At 33.5% G+C, this 23,345-nt stretch overlaps 1 protein-coding gene across 1 annotated transcript in view; it reads left to right on the top strand.

Moving 5' to 3' along the window:
- Positions 1-23,345, top strand: part of ASXL3 (ASXL transcriptional regulator 3) — a 193,268-nt gene that overhangs the window by 118,417 nt on the left and 51,506 nt on the right. The window contains exon 7 of the mRNA XM_044658031.1: positions 8,599-8,762. Coding sequence (XP_044513966.1) covers positions 8,599-8,762 — 164 coding nt within the window. The remainder of the gene's footprint in view (positions 1-8,598; positions 8,763-23,345) is intronic.

Genomic DNA, 23,345 nt, shown 5'->3' with positions numbered 1-23,345 from the left:
CTAGTCTTTTTTCTGCCTTGCTGGATGAATCAGATCAAATGATTAATTTCTTTTTTAGTGTTTCCACTTATAGGATAAAAGGGGTATAATTGATACTTACTTGTGTCATTTTAATGTCCTATTGAATTAATGAAAAAGTATATATAACTTAAAAGACCAGATATTTAGTGTCCTAAATTTTATTTCTGATTTTACCTTTTACTGTCCGGATTATTTGACTACTATTTTTGCTGTTAAATTTTAGCCATATACAAAAGTAGAAGTGGTTGTGGTTCTCTTTAATCAGAGAGAACATTTGAAGGAACTTTGAGATCCACAAATGAACAAAACTGTCAAAGTAAAGGTTGTTATTTTTGTTTTTAAACATTTTAAATATTGCATAATCAAATTTAGCTTCATAGTTATAGTTGAGCTTAAGAAGAATGTAGGTATATGTAGATATACATCCTTAGGAATATAAGTTAGGTACTTTCCTCTCAAGAAGTTCCAAAGCAGCAAAGTGAAAAATGATGTTTGTATATGTTTGTATATTAATTATGAAGAAAACTACCAAGTTCATAAGATCATAGATTTACAACTGGAAATTGACCTCAGAGTCATCTTACCCAACACTCCAATCTTACAGATAAATATACCAAAGTCTAGAGAAGTTAAGTAATTTCTCCAAATTAATCCAACATACAGAAGTTATAGGTACAGAGTCCTTCACCTGAGAAAGCTTTATTGTCAGTTCTCAAGAGCAACAATTGCACATATTCTGGAGAAGACTAAATACTGTAAAGTGATTATTAGAAGCAATTTAAGAGATAAAGGAGAGTCTTATCTCAGATTAGGGTCCACTTGCTTATTTTATAAAATCACACTGTAGGATTAGACAACCCAATGTGTTAGGTGATATAATCAAAAGTCCATGAAGTGAACAATCAATCAAGGATCATGGTTTTTTAAGCCTTGTACCCTAGGAAGTTATACACTAAAAAAAATACATGTGGAGTTTTCTTGGTAGTGTTTACTGTCAACCTGAAGGCATCTAGGATTTTTTACTATCCTCCACCAAAAAAAAGCCTATATTTTCACTAAAGATAGCAATTTTTTGAGGGGGAAAAAAACAATCTATAGATTTTAGTGGACTATAAGGTTAATGTGATCGTTCTAAGTTGTTAAGGAAAGTATAACTTTTAAAAATAATGAAATGGACAGACCTGCTGGGCTCTTACCTGTTTAGAATACATTTGGAGTATCAAGTTAGGTTTTTGGTATTACAGTTTAGCAAGGACATTTATGAACTGAAGAGTGAATATTAAGTCAAGGTAGCCAAGATGGTGATGAGCTTTTACTCTATGCTTTATGAGACTTGGTTGAGTCGGGACAGACATGATAAATATCTTTAAATATTTTAAATGTTTTCTTTGTGAAAGAGATTTCTTTTAGCTTTAAAAGACAGAATCAGAAACAGTATTTGGGATTTGTAGACGTTGGTTTTAGACTTGATGTCCCGAAAAATTTCCTCAGAATTAGATCTGTCCCAAAGATGAATGAGCTGCTTTGGGAGGTTGTAGTTCCCCTCCTTTGAGGTCTGCAAACAGTAGCCAAATGATTATTTCCCTAGTATATTGAGGAGCATGAATTGGACTTGATGACTACTCATGTCCCTTCTAACTCAATTTCTGTGATTCTGTTACTTATAATCTGAGAGAGTTTAAATTTATCAGAAAATTTGCTGCCCCAAAACATTCTATCAGTCAATATAAAAAATATAAAAGACTATCATATTCTGAGAGAAACTGTCTAAACTTTGCAACAGGTTCAGAAAGCTTGTGGCAGAATTGTTTCCCTTTAGCTATGATTTTGGGGCCTAACAGAGGTATTAAGTAGCAGCATCTGGTAGAGATGCACCAATGTCCCCTAAATATTATATATAGCATTAAATGTCAGAGTAAGACAATAGTGAGGTCTGGGAATGCATGACTTGACCAAAGAGAGAAAATTTATAACAGCATGATATCTAAGCAGCTGCTGTGTAAACTGAACAAGGAAAGGCAGAGCAGGGGGTGATTGAAAGTAGGTCAGTAGTAGGATTTATATGGTAAAGAGTCAAGGTGACAATTGGAAAACAGAAAATAGAGAATAGTAGACAAAGCAGCTTAAACAAGCATTCAGCAATCAACGATGGGGTGGCCCATTTGGAGCAAACAAATTCAGAAAGTATTTATTAAACACTTACTATGTGTCCACTTTTATTCTAAGAAAACTAGAGTGTAAAATCATAGTCTCACATAAAGGCAGACTCAGTAAAATCTATCCACCCACCGTCTATTAAAAACACTTTTAGAAAACTTCAAACCTAATGGCACCATAGAATACTAAAAAAATAATAGATTTAGAAGGCTGTGAAATATATATGTAATGAAATGATGTTTAACACAGCAGGTATTTTGTATTTGTAATATATACATGTTGTTATGGTTAAAAGAGGGATCAATAGACTGCTCATCCTAGCCTAGCAAGTCCCCGCACATTTCATTTTGTTCCTTGGCTTCCAAGATGCAGTAATTAATTTATGTTTATCTTTTAATTAAATTTTTATATTTTTAAAACTAATAAACATTTATTTTCTTTTCCTTTCACCCCTGAGCTCACTTTATTCTGATTTTATCAGCCTGCTATGAGGTGATCAGTCCTTGAGGAATTTATTCACAGTGACCAAACTCATTAGATTCTGACATAAAACAGAAAGTCAATTTATTATTTGTAATAGAAAGATATACTTTTAAAGAGACTAGATAAATCCGTGTCTGCCATCTAAAGTACCTCTTTTCCAATATCAAGGGACTTAGAAAATTGAATTATTAAAACATCCAGGAGGTGGTGGGAGAGCCTTAAAAATTATTCATACATTATAGAGTTTGCTTTTATATTGACTATATACTCAATTAATTAGAAATAATGTGATTTCTTAAGTTTAAAGTTGGAAGAGACCCTCATATAACCCCTTCTTTCCCTTCCTTCTTTCCTTCCTACCTTCCTTCCCTCCCTTCCTTCCCTCTCTCGCTCTCGCTCTTCCTTCCCTCCCTCCCTCTGTTTCTCCCTTCCTTCCTCCCTCCCTCCCTCTGTTTCTCCCTTCCTTCCTTCTTTCCTTCCTTCCTTCCTTCCTTCCTTCCTTCCTTCCTTCCTGAAGAGCTGAAAGGGCTGGGCAGTTGTGGTTAATTGACTTGCCTAGGGTCACACAGCTAGGAAATGTCCAAATCCAGATTTAAACTGAGGGCCTTGTATCCACTGAGTCCTCTAGCTGCCCCCTCCTTCATTTTCTAGGTGAGGAAATTGAGACCTAGAGATTGAAGTGATTCGCCTAAGATCACACAGATAGTGACCAAGCTTGTTCAGCCTTTTGTTCTCTGAATGCAAATCCATCCTTTTTCTCCCCTGCATTATCCTATTTTGCCCTTGCACAAGTACTACATTTATATGAAATAGATTCTTTCCATCATTCCTTTCAAAATATTAGTCATCAACTTGTTCCACTAGAATATTTCAATATGAAAGCAAGTTAAAATTTTACGATGACCACTTATGTTGGTTATATTTAAATTGAGAACAGAAGGAAAGCCCAAAAGAATGACACATAATCTGGACAACATTGAAAGCTGCAAGTTGAATTAACTATATTTAAAATGATATGTAAAATTGAGATTTGCAGTTTCAAATAAAAAGTTAAATTGATTTCTCCTTTTTGAGGGAGACCCCCCCCCAAGCTCCTTGCTGGGATTCAGGAAGCATAATAGCAGTAGCAGGAATACAAATGTTCTTTTAGGATAGATTATCCTGCACACTTTACTCTCATCCTTGCTGAATTGATTTTTACTTGCTTTAGTTTCAAAGTGTGTGGCATTTTCTGAACTGGTCTCAGAGTACATTCTTTTTGAGGCCTGATGATGACCTGGTAACTTTTTTAACTACTAGAAAGATCTTGAAGAATGGAATTGTATTGTATATATTTTTTTTTCTTATAAAATCCTATGTATTGCAGGGGCCTAATAAATATGCGTGTCCATACATTTTATCATCTTAAACTTGACACAGAGTATCTGTTCCAAGGCAGAAGAGAGGTAAGGGCTAGGCAATTGGGGCTAAGTGACTTGCCCAGGTAGGAAGTGTCTTGAGTCCAGATTTGAAGCATCCTTTTTCCAGGCTTGGCTTTCTATCTACTGAGCCAGCTAATACTGCCCCTTAATAGTTATCAAATGAATGAAGTCTAATGCATCAGACATAGTGGGATGAATAATGAATTGTTCCTCACCTCTATATACTCATCTAGTTTTTAATATTCATCTTAGGAATATGGATAATGAAGTTTGCCTGCTTTCTTTCAACTAAAGGCAATGGGAAGTAATGACTAAGAGACCAGACCCTGAAGCTTGGAAGACCTGGTTTCAAGTTCCACTTCTGACACATACTGGTTTGCAACTCTGAGCAAGTTATTTGTCCTTTTGGTTTTCTAAGGAAATGCTTTAAAGCTCTTAAGTTGCAGAAGGATATATAAAGAGATTATTCTTTAGTAATTTAGGGAGTTTCTTAGGTGACATCTAAACTGTTGAAACTACAAGTCCAGTCTCTTATCTCTATAACTAAGGACAGGGTCAGATTTCTTGAAATAATTCCAGATGGAAATATGTTTTGGGTGAGCCCATCTTGGTCTGAAGTAACAGTCCTGGAGTTAAATCCACTCTCCCTTACCTCCTCTACAGTGGTGAGTTGAATATTTATTCTTTATGATACAGTTATCTCATTAAAGGACTTTCAGAATAACATACCTCACTGATGGATGATAATACCTCTGTTATTATATTGTTATTTAAAGGCTACCTCAAAAGTAGCATTTATTTTTCAAAAATTCGCTTTCTTCTAGTTGTACCTATCAGCCGGGTGACTGTTGCTAAAAGAAAAAAATGGACTTAGAAATTAATGTCTTCAGTTAAGGATTCTTTAAACCTTTCCAGCCATTTTATGCTGCACCCCCTGACCCCTCCCCGTTTGATAGCATAGATCACCACTTGAGAAGCATGAGATTTGGCAGTCCTTAAAGTTAATGGGAATTGGAGAATGCAGCCACTCTCTTTGGATGTAAATATGAAAATAGTCTGAGAAATATCTTGGAAATTTGTCATGATAACTGTAATTGTAGATGTGTCACATAAAAATAAGGATATTGATTGGATATTGATTGAGTTGTTTTCTTAGGGGTGGTAATTGTAGGTTTGTACTGGGTTATATACTTTCTCTTCATCTCTGTTCCTGTTACCAGTGGTACTCATTGGCCAGGTAAATTTGTAGATTCAGATAACATAACATCTTCTCTTTGTAGAAATAAATGACTTGGTTGAGAATTGACTACAGTCTCACCCATGTTTTAAATACATTTATCAATTTCTTATTTGGAGGCCGTTAAACCAATTGTTTAGATGTATTGTCTCCCTGATATAATGGTACAATATGGAATTTGCCTCAAATATTGGACTCTATCACATTTCTTCCCCTCAAATGGAATGAGATGAAGCTCATGTCATTGGTGTTTTCCCATTATACATAGAAAAAAATTATTGGAAGATTCCTTTCCAAAGGATGTCTATCTTTCAAATTTAGGATCATAGGATTATAGATATAGAGCGTCTCTGGAGTTGTCCAGTCCAACCTTTCATTTTACAGATAAAAAATCTTGGGTCTAGAGAGGACAAATGATCTATCCAAAATTACTGAGGATCAGAAATAGAATTTTAAATCAAAAGTAAGAGGTGGGATTTAAACATAGTGCTTGTGATTCCATGGTCAATGCTTTTTTTCCCACTTTGGTTTAAAAAGGAAAGTACTATACTATTATAGCACCTAGGTGGTGCATACAAAGACCTGAGTTCATACATGGCCTTTGGACACTGGCAATATGATCCAAGGCAAGCCACTTAATCCTGTTTGCCCCAATTTTCTTATTAAATGTACTAGAGAAAGAAATGGCAAACTGCTCCACTGTCTTTGCCAAGAAAAAAAAAAGTTTGTAAAGAGTCAGACATGACTGAAATGACTCAATAACAACAAATATACTATTAGGAGATGAGGACTAGATCTGTGATTTCATTGATATTGAGAGCTCTTAGATGATGAAATTCCTTCTACCAATGCAGTTTGGCACTTTTTCCACAACTTAGGGCTTTAGAGAGTTGTCTTACTGAAAAGGTAAACAATTTAACAAGAATTATTTACATTGGCAAACAATGGGATAGTTATTGGTAAATAATAGGATAATTATTGATGAGGGTGAAATGGGCAAACTGCTTATATAAAATTGGGGTTTGTAGCTGACCATGTCTTCACTTTACTAGCTCCTCCTCCTCCTCCTTTTCCTCTTCTTCTTCCCCATACCTTACATCCTATAATCAGTACTGTGTATTTGTTCCAAGGCAGAAGAGTGGTTTTGGCTAGGCAATGGTAGACAAGGTGACTTGTCCAGGGTCACACAGTTAGGAAGTGTCTGAGTTCAGATTTGAACCCAGGACCTTCTGCCTTTAGGCCTAACTCTCAACCCACTGAGCAACCTAGCTCTACACCTTTGTATTTTGTTCTTATATTTGCTTTAACCATTGAATGAAAAACAATTTTCAGTATAAAGTAATTGCTTTTCTACTTTTTGAATGAATATTGGTAGGCCCTTTCCTAGATGGAGAATTATTTGTCTCTTATGAGTGATTAAATAAATGCATCTATTTCAGTTTTCAGGGACCATTTTAGTTTCCCTCAAGAGACCACTGAGAAAAGAAGTAAATATATGCAGATTCTTCTAGAGTTTGGAAAGGAGGTGAAGTGTCATCTATCGGTGACCTAATGTGCTAACTGGTTCAAATTATATATATATAATGATAATGTCCTGCAGTAGAAGATCCTATATATAAGCCTTTGGAACACTTACCTGTCGACAGGAACTTCATCTGCCTTGATCTGTGTTTTACATGATTTTTTGAAAATTTGAACTGGAAAGTTTAAACAAACTTCTTTGGCCTTAACATAAAATACCTTATATGTTGGAGTCATGGCTTATAAGGTGGGGGTAAACCTTCAGGTTCCAAATCTAATGAAGGATCAGATACTTTTAAATTCTACAAATGACCATAAAATCTCTAATTGGTCCCCTTTAGAGTTATTTATTCTTTAATTTTTCTACATATTGAAAAATTTTGATATTGAAAAAAATTTTAATTTTGGTCTTAAGATACTACCATCCTAAAATGGAGGCATTTCCATAAAGATAATTCCAATGAAATGTATGTTCTTTGAAGTTAGATACTGTTATGTTTCTATCTTTGTGACCCCAGCATCCAGCAGAAAGCCTAGAACTTATTAGGGACGTGTGATCAAGATTGAACATGCCATTTCATTGATATATAGAATTCTATGGTGAGGAACCTTCTGAATTTCATGATTTTTGAGATCTGTCTAAAGCATTGTGAGGCTCAGTGACTTATATACTCATATAGCCAATATATGTCAAGGGTAGCTCTTAGTTGAGCTCTTCTCAACTTCCAAGGCAATATTCCTGTCCATTTTTATCCACAGAGGTTCACACATATTAGTAAACTCTTAATATATGTTTGTTGAATGAATAAACTCTGGAAGGAAAGTCATCTCTTAATTCTTCCCTTTTCCATAGTCTGTCTGGAGTCTCAAATCAGATATATTGTCCTCACATATTTGGTAACACTTTATTATTTACATATCAATATTCAAGTCTTGAAGATTTTCTGAAGTTTATGAAATCTAGATATCTTTTTTTCAACCTAGAAAATGTAGTAGGGAGATTGAGTGATATTTATTTTATAATGTCATTATAGTAACCTTAAAAGAACTGCAGATTCTTAAAAATACATCTTTATTTTGCTGTGAGACAAAGGTGGAAGAATATGCAATAATTAAAAATGCAGAGGAGATAAGCATTGGGTCATAAAGCTCACCTCATCATGGATATATACAGAGAAGCTTTGGATGATAAGAACATTACAGGGATCCATATCATTTCAACTTTGTCAGCGGAAATGATTCACTTTTTAATGGATTTTTAGGACATTGGCCTTTTAATAACAGATATCATTAAATATTGTGCAATGGAAGGTTTTTTTAATGGACGTTTCCACCAATTGATCTGTGGCAAATGTTTAGAACCTAGATTCCCAAGCCGTATTTTATGTAGGGGGTTTCTATTTAGCCTAACATATTTAGACCCTTGCTTTCATGACCCTGAAGGAACTCCAAAGTCACTTGGGAGGTAGTTGTAGCAGTACAATAATTTGATAAAACTAATGGAATGTGGAAAACATATTTGTTCATTTGGATCAAGATGCCACTCTGTGTTAAAAGTGTATAAGTGATTTTCACTGAGAATGGATGGTATAAATAAAAAAGTCAAAGGAAGAAGCTATTAAAATTCTCCTCTTCAAATATCAGCATTTTAAATAGGGATTGAAATCTAAATGTATTGCCAAAATTTTATTTAAATATGTATTTAGCTCACACATATCAATCTACAGTAAAGTTGTACTTCTTGCTTGTTTACCACAGGACACTTGAAATGGACCAAAGCTGAGGATATTGACATAGAAACACCAGGATCTATTCTTGTGAACACTAACCTGAGGGCGTTAATAAACAAACACACGTTTGCTTCCTTACCTCAACATTTTCAGCAATACCTCCTGCTTTTGCTCCCAGAAGTAGATAGGCAGGTAAGTAGAAGTTTTAGGCTGTGGTTTTCAAATGCTAGTTTTATTAACAAGAAGATCTAGAACTATTATGTAGGATGACACACATAAGTAATCTCCTTTGAAATAATTAGGACCATTTTACTCAATTTTAATTTTTTTCTTTAATCCATAAAATGGCAATGATTTTTCATTTCAATAATGAATCAATTATATCTTAAGATATAGAACAGTTTGGGAGGGAGGAGGGAATCAAGCATTCTGTTCTTTTATCAAATAAATCTTTGAAGTAGCTGCTTCTTTGCCCTGAGGGAATATTGAAGTACAGCAATAAAAAGCCTGTGCTTCTAAGAAAATATGTAAATGGGTTTTTTTGGTAAATGTTTTTATTCCCAAACTCTTTTTAAAAAGCATTTGAAATTTATGGTTCCATATTCTGAGCATATCAGAGAGATTAGGATTTAACATTAGCTAATCATTTTCCAAATATGTAGGGTTTTTTTCCTCCATATAGCTATAGGTAGATATTTCAGTTCTAAATATAATTTATATTATTGAAAAGATTCTAAAATAAGTTAATAAAATGATTAAGAGCTATAATAAGAATTATAATCACTTTAAAGAACATTTTCCTTTAAAAAAAGATCATGCTCATAAAATATAATTTTTTAAAATTGACTAGAAGCTAAATTTTTTAATTGTCTGCCTTTAAATTATTGAACAATTGTATAGATATTATAATCTTTTCCCCCATGAACTTTGACATAAGATATAATGTGTTGATGGGGAAGTATCTTAAAATCATATAAACACAAATCCATAAATGATAGTAAGATTCTTTTAGTCTTTTTCCTTAGAAATTTTTTTCTTAGTTTGTACTTAATAACTTTGACTTATTGTAATTGTTTACCTCCATAATGTAAAGTGCCTTAAATAATATGCACTGACATCTCTTTTCTTTTGTTGGGGTTGCCTTGTTCACCTTGAAAAAAATACTATTTTAATTTTAGATATACTTAGTGACATTTAGAACTCCTAGAAGAAAGGGCAGATATCTGACTTCATTTTGCCCAAATGTTTTGGTAAATAAAAAGGAACTAGGAATGTATGCCTAGAGGTGTCCTAGACTGTAGAAGGTTGCAGGGCATTTCCATAAGAAGCAACAGTAGTAACTACCAACATGAATGTAAGATGGAGTTAAAAAACAAAGAAAATGAATTGGTGTCAGATGTCAGACAGAACAGGAAGGGATTTCTCTTTGATATATACTAGTGGGGATGTGTTTTGTTCATTCTGACAATAAGTCTACCTGCCAGAAGTATTTTTTGTTGGCATTTAAACTGGAGTACTTTTGTTCTAAGCCTTCTAGGATAAGTTTTGTGGCATTTTTTAGACTTTACTATAATATGCTTGGCAGATTTTTTCCTCTTCCTTTAGTTTCTAGAATTTGTACTTTCATAAACTGTACCTGTAGAGGTCTTTCATTACCCTTTTTAATGGATAGCACTTGGTGCAACAAATGTCAACTTAAGTAGAGTCTTATTTGGGTTTTTATTACTTTTTCAAATGGTACCTCAATGATGAATAGTGTGTTGTCAGTTCTGTCATAAACATCATTTTTCAGGAATGTACATCTTTGCTTTCTGGGGTGGTATCAGGGAGCAGCTCCTTACATATTACCCCTCTCCCACACACAGGTCCTGCCATCAGCTTCGTGATTAGTCCATTCTCTCTGTCCAGAAAAATTAATTGCTATCCTCTAAACCATTCTAATTGGTCTCTATTTTACTCTGTTTATATTTTAAAATTTTGAGTTAGATGTCTAGCTACTGACTGCTTTGTGCTTGCTCCATAGCCTCTTCAAAATCCTATCAAGTTTTGTGCTGTGGAGGTTTTGTACTCAGTCATACTGCACATAATTCTGACTGTGGAGAATACCATTAAAATAAAATGGAACATTTACACAGTTCCCTTTGCAGAGAATTTTGGATTAGAAAAATTAATGCATTTGTCATGCATTTTATAGCACATGAGTACATGATTTATTGATTTTTGATGGCTCTGTTGGCATCACTGTGTATTTAAAGAAGTCACACAGCTTTTATAAATGCAAATGGAAGAGGACATTTAATTTTTTTCTCCCAAGTAGAAGTAGCTCATACATTATTTGTAATAACTCAGACTTTGCATGGAGATTGTTTTATGTACTGTATATATTGATTTTTAAAATTATACCATTATTTTTATTCCAGAGTTAGCATATGTAATGAAATATCTATTTACCTAACAGATCCTACTAATTTCATAAGATTAAAGATAAGAAAAAATAATCTTAAATCTTTAGTTAAAAGTGAAAGTTCATTTGGGTTGCAATTCTTATAATAATAATCTTGACATTTCAGCTTTTTCTTCACTTTGGAAAACACATAGAGATATTCATCTTTATTTTTCTTTTCACTTAGGCTGTAAAATTATTGAAGATGGAAAATGAATTTATTTTGTTGAACACTTAGTAGACTGGATATTTGCTAGTTAATATAATACTTAGTACAATGCTATGTTTTCAGTGGACATTTATTCATAAAATACTAATTAAGTGACAAATAATAAACACAATTTTCCCTTTTTTCCCAACTCAACTAGTAAGGCAATTAGGGATAAGGATAAGAACCATGGACTAGTCATTTCATCACAATTACTTACCATAGTTCCTCATAGCATTAAAAAGGTTCCTTTCCACGTGGCTAATTTTCTACCAGTAACTTTATTGGTTATAGAGTAATATTGAAATCAATAAGCATCTCAGAGAGCTCTTTAATATATATCTGCATTAAAGGCTTAGTTAGATGTCTTATGAGGATGTGGAGGTCACTCTGGGTTCTTGAATCCTATATTGCATAGTGTATAAACTGTGGCAAGTCCTAATGAGCCAGACAGGTTTTGTTTGTTTTTTAAATGTCTAATGTTGACAAATATGTATTATCTGAGAACTAGCCTAAGATCTGAGAGGTTCATCCTCAAAGGATAATAATTTGGGGCTTGGGGGCCATAACAATTGTTCAGAGAAGTAGTCTGTTAAGGCACAGTTACTTTGTTTATATTTTGTGTATACACATTTTTAATATATTGTCCTGTCCTTGAAGGCAGAGAATATTTCATTTTTGTCTTTGCATCCCCATCTCCTAGCACAATGCCTGGGAATATAGTAGATGGCTAGTAATTTCGTTGTTGTTGATTATTTATTGATCTACAATATTATTGGATGACCCTTACCACAATTAAATAATGCATTTTTACAATATTTAATTATATTATTTGCACAATTATAATTTTATATTTATGTAATAATAAAGGTAAATGTACACACAATAGTAGTTCCAAGACCTCTTAAGAACAAGGTACCCCAAGTAAAAAGAACAGAATAGGGAACCAATGGAAGGAGCACAGGCTCTAGGCAAAGGAAATGCATTCAGTATTTGTATTAACTTGAACAGGTCATTCATTGTCCATGGAATTTGGTTCTCTTATCTATATTAAGAGGAATTTGGACTAAGTGGACTTTTAAGTTTCCAAACTTTCAACTCTAGATCTTAAAACTTCCAACTCTTGATCTTAGAAGACATTTCATTCATTCGTTCATTCATTTATAGAGCAAGAAGAGCTATTAATAAGGATAGATCTAATATTTGGCAAACCAGATTATGTTGTGTCAATCTTGTAAATGCCTAATCATCCCTTTCTATGTTTAGAAATGTAAGCTTAAATGTAGAGAGGGTTTTTTGTTTTGTCTTTATATACCAAGAACCTATCAGAGAGTGGGTGTAAATTAGAATACATATGTGCATTGAGTAGAATTCTCCAAACTGTTTCATATCTATCACTGCCAACTCCTAGTTATGCTCTACAAATAAATGATGTGTCATGATATCTGTAGAAACATTTTAAACATATTAATGCCATAAACATTGGCTTTTCTCCTTAAACATTAGTTCCATAGGTTATATATAGTTACTACATACTACTTCCTTCCCACTAAAAAATAGTGAAAAAATTTCTTTTAGGAGAAGGTAAAGCTAGAGGCCAGCTAATTTTTAATGAGGAAGTTGTTAGCTGATTTCTTGTTTTTCCTTATTTACATGGTTGGCTAGGATTCCTGACTCTCATACTAGGATTTGATTGAAAAGTAAAAACAGTATCAAAAACATAGCAATGCAAGTTAGCTAAAATACTGAAAATGATGGCTCTGAAGAGGGTTTTGTCACAATAACACACATTTAAGTCATAGAATATAACAAAATCTTGATCAGAGAATTTCCTATTTGAATTCCTTTTTCAGTTGTAGTTAAAATTTTTTTTCTATGTTTACTATTCATTCTTCTTTAGGGGAAGTAATTCCAAACCCTGCCATGTATAAAGGCTTTTTTTGGGGGATATGGGCAGGAGTATGCTGGACAATTTTTAATGGTCACAACATGAAAAGATTTTGCCATTCAAAAAGGTTCTTACTTTCATTGCTATAAGCCATTTTTAATCAAAGTTTAATTGCTTTTTTATCAATTGATTTCTCACCTCTGAAAAGCTTTATTATTTGTCTGTTTCTTGTTCCCTCCATTTGTTTTTTCTATATTTCTCCTTGGACATTTAAACATTCAGGAATATATGTATTAATCTCATTGGGCTTGAAATTTTTAATTAATACCTTTTGATTTCACATTACACAGGGGCAGCTAAGGTAGCACAGTGGATAGACAATCAGGCCTGGAGTTGGGAGGACCTGGACTCAGATAGTACCTAACTGACTGACCCTTGTCAAGTCACTTAACCCCAATTGCCTAGCTCTTGCTCTTCTTTTGTCTTAGAATTGGCATTAGGACAGAAGATAAATTTTTTTTTCAAAGTCAATCTTACATCATACTGTCATTTCTAGGTATTATCCCATTCTTGCTTGTTACTTACTATATCATTGAAAACTTTCCCTAGTAAAAAGGAAAATAGTTAATTAAGACAAATATAGTGACTGTGGCTGACAGTATATTTGTCATTCCAAACCATGCTCCCCTACGTTACTAATAAAAGGAATCACATTTCTTTATTTCTATTCCAAGGCCCAAAGTAATCACTGTAATTATATAATTCTTCATTTTTGTTTTTTTTCTTCATTTTATGTTGTTATTCATTATTCTTCTGTTTCTTACCTTTTAGCTGCATCCATCTCTTCTTACTATTGTTGCTATTGCTACTGCTACAACTAAAAATAAGTTAACATTCCTATAGTGCTTACTACCTGCCATGTACTATGCTAAGCACTTTACCATTATCTCATTCGATCGTCACAATAACCCTGGGAGATAGGTGCCATAATTACTCTCCTTTTACGGAAACTGAGATGAACAACTTTAAAAACTTGCCTATGGTCACACATCTAGTAATTGTCTAAGCCTGGATTTCAGTTCAGGCTTTTCTGACTCTAAACCCAACATTCTTATCTACTCTGCCACCTACCTGCCACAAATAGTTCCATGTTTCTTTGAATTCTTCATCTTTGTCATTATTTTTTACAGTGTAGTATTACATTAACACAAGTAATAATATATTCCATATACCACAATTTATTTAGCCATTCCTTGGTTAATCACTTTACCAATTTGTTTGGACTATAAAGGTGCAGTTATATGCACACACAATATCTGTATAGATGTAATTATAAAATTCTATATAAAGTAAAGAAAAGCAACTTAAAAAACTGGAGGTATAGTCAGTATTCATGCCTGGGTCATGCTTACGAAAGCTTGTGGGTAAAGATTTGTTTTTGTTCTGTCTTCATTTATCAAGGAATCTAGCAGAAGTAAACAAATGTGCATTGAATGGAATTTCCCCAAACTGGTAATATAACACAATAAAAGAATATAATAAAAATAAAAATGCTGCCCAAATAAATTTACTGAATTAGAGCTATGCCAGTCAAATAACCAAAGTAATACTTTATAGAGCTAGGCAAAATAATAACAAAGTTAAGTCAGGAGAACAAAGAATCTGGAATATCCAGGGAAATAATGAAAAAAAAAAATGTAGACACTAGGAAAGATTAGCACTTTTCCACTTCAGATTATAAAGCAATCATCATCATCGAAGCAATTCAGTACTAGTAGAACAAAGAAAGTCAATAAATAGAAAATTAAACATGGAAGGGCCAGAAAAAATTGAATTTAGTAATCCAGTGAATAATCCCCAAACAGAAATCACCTAGAAAAGCAGTTTCTATTTGGCAAGAATTGTTGGGGAAACTGGAAGGCATTCTCAGGAATTAGGTTTAGATCACTATCTTATACCATATCCATTATAAATTCAAAATGGATATGACCTGAATATCAAAGATTGTACTAGTACTAAATTAGAAGAGGAGATTATAGACTTTTTTTATAGCTTAAGTGATAAATTCTTAACCTAACAAATAAAAATAGAGCTGAAAAGATAATTTTGGTTATATGAGGTTGAAGAGTTTTTGCAAAAATAAAATTAATGATACTGGGCTAAGAAAGGAAGTGGTCAGATAGGAAAAAATCTTTTTCTCAAATACTTCTGGTAAGATATATAAACAAGTTCCAAATACATAAGACTAAAAAAAGTATTCGCCACATAGGTTAGTAGTCAAAGAATTATTAACTAACAGCTCTCCAAAGAAGATAGGCAAACTAACAACTACCATTTAAAAGAATGTTCCAAAACACTAATAAGAGATATTTCCATGTTTGTCATGTTGTGCAAAATTCATAAAAGAAATAATGGTACTTTCAGTTTGTATTCAGACACTGTCTCTTCCTCCTATTATGTATGGCAGATATTCTCTTTTTGTCATGGGTCTCTTGGAGTTGACTTGGATCCTGTCTTGTTGATAATAGCTAAGTCATTCATAGTTGATCATCTTACATTATTGTTGTTACTATGTATAGTGTTCTCCTGGTTCTGCTCACTTCACTTTTCATTACTATATGCAAATCTTTCAGAATTTTTTGTTTTTCATTTCTTGTGACACAATAGTATTCCATTACAATCATATACTACAACTTGTTTAGCCATTCTCCAATTGATGTATATCCCTTCACTTTCTAGTTCTTTACCACCACAGAAAGAGCTGCTATAATTATTTTTGTACCAGTAGGTTCTTTTGCCCTATCTTTACTCTCTTTGGGATATACACCTAGTAGTAATATTGCTAGGTCAAAGGATATGCTTAGTTAGGCCCTTTTGGGCATTGTTCTTTATTGCTTTCCAGAATGGTTGTATGAGTTCACAGCTCTACCAGCATTGTAATGGTGTCCAAATTTTTTTACATCTCCCAACATTTTTCATTTTCCTTTTTGATCATGTTAGTCAGTCTGATAGGTGTGAGATGGTATCTCAGAGTTTTAATTTGCATTTCTCTAATAGTGACTTGTAGCATTTTTTTATAGGACTAAAGATAGTTTTAATTTCTTCACTTGAGAATTGCCTGTTCATATATATCCTTTGACCATTTGTCAATTGGGAAATGCTTTGAATCCTTACAGTACTGACAAAGTTTTCTGAATATTTGGCAATTTAGTCTAACATCTAACAAATGGCTTTGTTAGAGAGGATTGGTGCTATAAAGATTTTTTTCCCAGTTTGTTGTTTGCCTCTTAATCTTGGTTGTGTTGCTTTTGTTTGTGCTGAAATTTTTTAATTTGATGTAGTCAAAGTTACCTATTTTACATTTTATAATCTCTTGCCTTGACATAATTTCTTCTCTCATCCATAGATTTGAAAGGTAAACTATTTTGTGTTCACCTAATTTGTTTATGGTATCACCCATTATTTCAAAATCTTGTATCCATTTTGACTTTTACTGTGGTAGATGATGTGAAGTGTTTGTCTATGTCTTATTTCTGCTGTACTGTTTTCCAGTTTTCCCAGCAGTTTTCATCAAATAGTGAGTTCTTTCAGAAGCTGGGATCTTTGAATTTTTCAAATACTAATTTACCATTGTTGTGTGTTGGGTGTCTTGTCTCTTTCATTGGTCCTCTACTCTATTTCTTAACCAGTACCAAATTGTTTTGATGGTTCCCATATCACATGAAATATCTTAACATTTAGGCATTATTGGATTTTTTCTATTAAGCTTTTCTAATACTACCCCATCTGCCATTTTCAAATATTAGAAATTGTTCATGTATTTTACCTTTTATTAAGCAAATTTGTATTTAAGATTTTTTTTAGGATAGTTCAAAATTTTATTGTTATTTTTTAACAAAGGCCATTCCTCTCTGCTTCTCATTGTATAAGGTAACTATTCCCTGTCATGAAAATAAAGCTTAATTTGAACAATAACCTTCTTTAGATAGAATAATTACAAGAAACTTCAGGAAATCTCAACTTCTTTAAGAATTTATGTTTACTAATGCTATGCTTACCTTAGTAGCTCCTACTGCTACTCATTAGATCATTATAATGCCCCCCAAAATAAATTTTCTGTCTTTCCTTTTGTAGTTCTTTCATTACTTCACAAAAGTTGGAACAAGTAAAAGAAAGAAAAATCATTCTCTACATTTAAGGCTTGCTAACTGACTGAACATTATGATTCCTTTTACATTCAGGATACTTAAATTTATTCCAGTTGGATGTTTTGATTTGAATCATTTGTGGATTAATTTTCCTTTGCCAAATAAAAATTTTTTACCATACCAGGATTTAATTTGGATCTAATTACTCAAATTTTTCTATATATTACTCTTATTGCTACCAAAGAACTGCTTTTCATACATATACTTTTTGAAATTTTATTTCCATTTGGCTACCCAAGTATTCTTACTTGGATTCCATGCATTGGGAAGTTTTGTGTGTATGTCAATATTTTTCTCACATACGCATTAGAAAACGGAAGCAGGTTAGACTAACTCTTTAGGAATACTTGACTCTAATAATCCTCAGCTAGAGAAATAGCCTAATAAGTCCATTTACCTTTTATTTAAATAAATAGGATACTTGTTTTGAGAAGGTCATTTAATTTTTTTAGCTATAGGTAACTACAAAAATATATTGTCTCTTAAATTCTGATGGCCTACCTTCCCATGAATGCGTGGAGGGAAGGTGGATCTATTGTCTTTAATTTTTTAAAAAACATTATTTCCATAGATGTCTTCTGAAGTTTATTATATAATTATATACAAATAGACTATATTTAGTTATATTTTCAGGGGAGTTGATAGATTTTCACTGAGTCATTCAATTAAGCAAACATTTATGAAATACTTGTTGGTTGTACTAGGTCCTAAGGGGAAACATAGTACTAGATTTCTAGGACTTACTTTCTTGGAGAGAGAAAATCCATGATTTCTCTTTGTCCTCTTTTGTTCTCATTGACACAAAAGGTCAAACTTACCTGAGTCTTTGGCATGGAATGAAAGCACAGCTAACTGACTTACTAACTGGCTCAGTAAATAGTGAACATTATCATGTGGGAAGCTTCTTGTAATGTTACAAACTATGTAGCCAAAGGCAACAGCAGTTGAATTAGTTAAAAATGTGTCACAATAACATTTTAATATTTTGCCAGTTCAGAAACTAGTGTGCTAATAATGTTCTTTGATCAGCTCTTTATGAACTCTCAAAGCAAGAGAGAGACACTATTTCCATGTGTCATTCTGAAGAATTGACAACTGCCTATTGTTATACTTTTCAGCATAGAATGTAAACACACTTAACCTCCCACTGAATTTTTTGTCTTGATTTGACTATTGAACTTTTTTTACACATTTCCTCTCTGAAGTGTGGGTTTTTTGACATAAAAATTTACCAGATGGTTAATAAAAGCTTACATTTTATCCAGAAGCCATATTCTTCTTCCTACCTTTACCCTCATTTACTTGGAAGAGAAAGGTGAAAATAATTTGGACATACCAGTTGAAACCAGTTGTCAAACTAATAGTTGCTTTTATATACCATTTTTTAGCTTTTACATCTACTGCTCACGTACTTACGTTGTAGTTGAGTATGTTGTGTTTGGCATATGAGGATAAAAATCTATGTTTTTACAAAGTATTTGATGGAAGTTATTCTGTGAGGCTATAAAACGTGATTGCACATTGCCCAATAGGAAAGCAATTAAAATGCTGTCATGCATATTCAGATCTTCTTATTTTTTCCTGAACTTCTTTTCAACCTGCAGACTCTTCTCATTTTGTCAGATTTATTATTTCATTTACATTTTTCATTTAGTTTCATGCATTTAGCTCTGCTTGACTGAACTCTTTTGCCATTTCTGACAAAATCATGTTTGAATGATTGTCAGTGTTATTGTGGCTCTTCTTGTTTTTGATAATTTCTAAATTAACTAAATCTCATTTAATTTTGTAAACAGATGCTTGTATTTGTACTTTTAGTTTTGCCATATTCTTGCAGAGGTAGGAACATCTTTGTTTTCTGGTGGTACTGTGAAAAAGAGAAATTCCATCTTCGCATTTTCCCAGGATGTTTTTTTTTTTGTTGTTGTTGTTTTGCCTTTACATATCAATTTGATGGATATGGATACTTTTATTTAGTACCAGTTTCTAGTTAGCTTTTTTAAATTTGAATTTGGCCCTTATATCTCAAAATATTGTTGATACGATTTTTTGTCATTGTAGTTATTTTAAAGATTTACAGTACCTGGAAGATTCTAAAATCTGGCATTGGCTATTTTTGTTACTTGTGATATTTAGCTAAATAGAGCCTTAGTTTCTGTTTATGAAGTGATAACCATGTTATGTACAAAATGAAGCCTCTAGTAACTAAATTGTTATTTCTGGATATAACTGTATTCTAGTCAAATGACAACACCTGACTGTGATTATGGGGATGAAATTTTTCACTGGTAAATTATCTTTAAGTCATCTGCGAATTTTAAAGCTCATTTCTTTCTGTTACCATTGGAATAAAATTAGAACATAAGATGGCTGTCTTGGTTGTTTGTATGTAGATCATGTATGTCCTGTGGGTGAGAGCATATGGTGTATTTAAATCCCTATGTGTATATGTGGGAAAGTAACTGTCGAATATCTCTTAAAGAGACAGTTCTGGATCATTACAGCTGCAGTATCTCCAAGAACTCTTCTGATTGCTGACATTTTCTCGCATTTCTTTCATTAGTCACTTACAGATTCTTCAATAATACCTAGTCTCCTTCTGTCAGAGAGTTATTCAATAGACATTCTGCAGTTACAAATTAATATGAAGGATAGCATTTTCTTGGCATCTTGCACTATTTCTCTATCCCTTTAAAAGCCTGCAATTTTGCTGATGGGATTATTCCCTTTACTGGTACACAGCTCATCCTTTTCACACAGGGATAGATGACTTTGTGAACTGAAGCTTAAAAAGTTCCTGATAGCTAAACTGAGGATAAAATTTTCTGCCAAGCTTTAGGAATGACTTTTGTACATGCTATCATCCTGGGATTTTGGTCCTATATCATCCTGGGATGATAGAAAGCTTGTTAGATCTACCAGAATCTGGTGCCATGTTGAGGCATCAGGGTAGGGCTACTGTGGAATACTCTAATATTGTTGGAATTTAATGATGTTGTTCTATCTCTTTTACTTTATAGTTATTTATCTATGAATATTCTTTTTGCCTCTGTTGTTGCTTTTTGGAATAGTTTTGTAGTATGCTGGAAGCAAGATATGAAGATAGAGGAAATTGTTGATTGGAAGAGAGTATTCTTTTGATAGACCTTAATGATCAGGAAATATATACTGTTGACATATAGAACTCCTTGACCCCTCTATATTTTACTATTTTCAAAATAATTGAATCATAGGTATCAAAACCACACGAGACATTACAAATCATTAGCCCTGATATAACTTCTGTTCCTCTACCCCTATTCCTAGTTCTGGAACCATAATCAAATCAATACTAAGATTGTTTCTGAAAAGCATGCATGTGTCAGTCTATGCTCTCAGACTCCACTACCATTCCCTAACTTCCCAAACTAGAGTACTCTCTGGTCACCCCACTTCTGTATGGGTTTATCTCATTGGCATATAAAGTCATTCAAAACTGAGAATGTCTCTTGCTTTGTATCCCTACACCTTAGAATAATGTTGGACATAAAGTAGTCACTTAATAATACCTTTTCATTCATTCATTCATTCTTCTAAGCCATTCATCTCATTTTGACAATTTAGAAAACTAGGACATGAAAAGTTATAATGTGTCTGTGGTAGACAATTCTCCCTATGTGGTAGATCTGGAATTCATCCCTGGTACTCTAACTCCAAATCCATCTAGACAAGCTGGGTTTTGAATTTACCTGCACTATTGTTGATTATATTTATATTTTTCCCTTCCTATTTTTATGACAGTTCATGATGACTAGGTTTTCTTGAGTGGAAGAGCCATTTATTTTGACTTTATGGTTTACTTTTAAGCACACAGCATAAAGTAATCAGACATTAAAGACAATACCAAGAAAGCCTCATACTAGAAGTCTTCTTGGCCATCTTGGTTGGTTTCTTCCACTATATAGAAATCTTTTTCTCATGTGACCTGTAATCACTTCTCTTAGGTAAAATTTCCACTTTTAACACTATATAGATCTTAATTTTTTTAATAAGTGGTTCTTTACTAATTCATTCATTATTAACTTTATACAGATTCATAGCATTAATAAGAGTCTTTCCTGTTCTCTGTTTCTCCTTTTTTTAAAAAAAAACCTTACCAATTACATGTATTAACAAATTTCCACACAAGTTTTCCTGTTATATGATCGTATTTATCTCCTTTTCTTATTTCCCTTCCCCTTCCTGGTGCTGCAAGTGATTTGATCAAAATTATATATGTATTATCATGCTAAACATATTTCCATATTGTTCATTTTTGTGAGTAATCATAAAACTCTAACCCCCAAACATATAAAGCCAAATAAACAATTTAAAAATCACATGTTTTCATCCGCATTCTGAATCTGGCAGGTTTTTCCTCTGGAGGTAGATAATATTCTTTGTCCTAAGTCCCTCAGAATTGTCCTGGATCATTGCATGGCTGATGATAGCTAAGTCATAGTTTAACATTCCACAATATTGCTGTTACTGTGTTCAATGCTTTCCTGGTTCTGCTTATTTCACTCTGTATCATGGTTCTCCTTTTAATTGATTGCTTCCTCTTTGACTTAAATTTTGGAACCTTTCTCTTAAGTTATTTTCTCACTCATTCTTTTCTACTTGGAAAACAATAAAGTAATCTCTGATAACACTTTTGTTTGCCCTATAGAATAAGGATCTCTTCTGTCAGAGACTTAGGTTTGAAAGCTTGGTTCATGTTCCAACTCCAATACTTAATAGTTAGGTGACATCAGTAGAGCAGTGATGGAAAACCTTTTAGACCCTATTCCCTTCCCCCCCCCAAATTGAATGCCATGCCTGCCCCTGCCTCCCCCAATGCATGCCATGCCCCTTTCCCCCACCGATTGCCAGGCACACCCTGGGACCTTTACCCCACATAGGGGAGGGAGGAAGCACTCCCATTAGCTACAGGCAGAGAGGAGGCGGGGAATGAGAAAAAAAGTCAGGCAAGGTGGAGAAGAGGGGGAGAGGAGCAGCTCCACCCAAGACCCTCTGCCTTTCCAGTAAGGAAGTTGGTAGGGGTAAGGGCGGCCTTGTGCCCACAGAGAGCAATCTGCATTCCATGTTTGTCACCCGTGCCATGGGTTTGCCATTGGTGGTATAGAGACTAGCATTAAGTAGATGTCAGAAAACCAGGGTTCTCTTTCTGTCTCTGTTTGATTTTGGGGAAATCACTCAACCTTTATGAGCTTCAGTTTTTACCATTTGTAAAATGAGTGTTTAAGACCTGTAGTTGCCTACCTTTTGGTAATTTTGAAAGGCTACAATGAGACGTTTTATTGTTCTATAAACTTGAAAGCTCCATACAAATGTCAATTATTGCTGCTGTTGATAATAATAATGATCATATTAATTAAACATTCTAGGCTGCAGTTTCCTCATCTGTAAAATGGTAGAGTTGGCATTCCTTGCATATTCATGGTATCTGTTAGATATTATCTGTAGCAATTCTTTCAACTAATTATACTTTTGAGTGTATAGTATCCTACCCAGTTTTCCCCAAACTACCTAGTTATTTGTTTGTTTATTTATTTATCTGAGATCCTTAACCTTTTGTCTTAGAAGTGATACTCAGGAGGGGCAGCTGGGTAGATTGAGAGTCAGGCCCAGAGATGGGAGGTCCTGGGTTCAAATCTGGCCTCAGATACTTCCTTAGCTTTGTAACCCTGGGCAAGTCACTTAACCCCCATTACCTAGCCCTTACCACCACTCTTCTGCCTTAGAACCAATACCCAGTATTGATTCTAAGACAGAAGGTAAGGGTTTAAAAAAGAAAGAAAGAAAGAAAGAAAGAAAGAAAGAAAGAGAGAGAGAGAGAAAGAAAGAAAGAAAGAAAGAAAGAAAGAAAGAAAGAAAGAAAGAAAGAAAGAGAGAGAGAGAGAGAGAGAGAGAGAGAGAGAGAGAAAGAAAGAAAGAGAGAAAGAAAGAGAGAGAGAAAGAAAGAGAGAGAGAGAGAGAGAGAAAGAGAGAGAGAGAGAGAGAGAGAAAG

This window comes from Gracilinanus agilis, chromosome 1, assembly GCF_016433145.1.
Source record: "Gracilinanus agilis isolate LMUSP501 chromosome 1, AgileGrace, whole genome shotgun sequence".
Classification (NCBI taxonomy): Eukaryota; Metazoa; Chordata; class Mammalia; order Didelphimorphia; family Didelphidae; genus Gracilinanus; species Gracilinanus agilis.
This window is presented reverse-complemented; position numbering and strand designations above follow the sequence as displayed.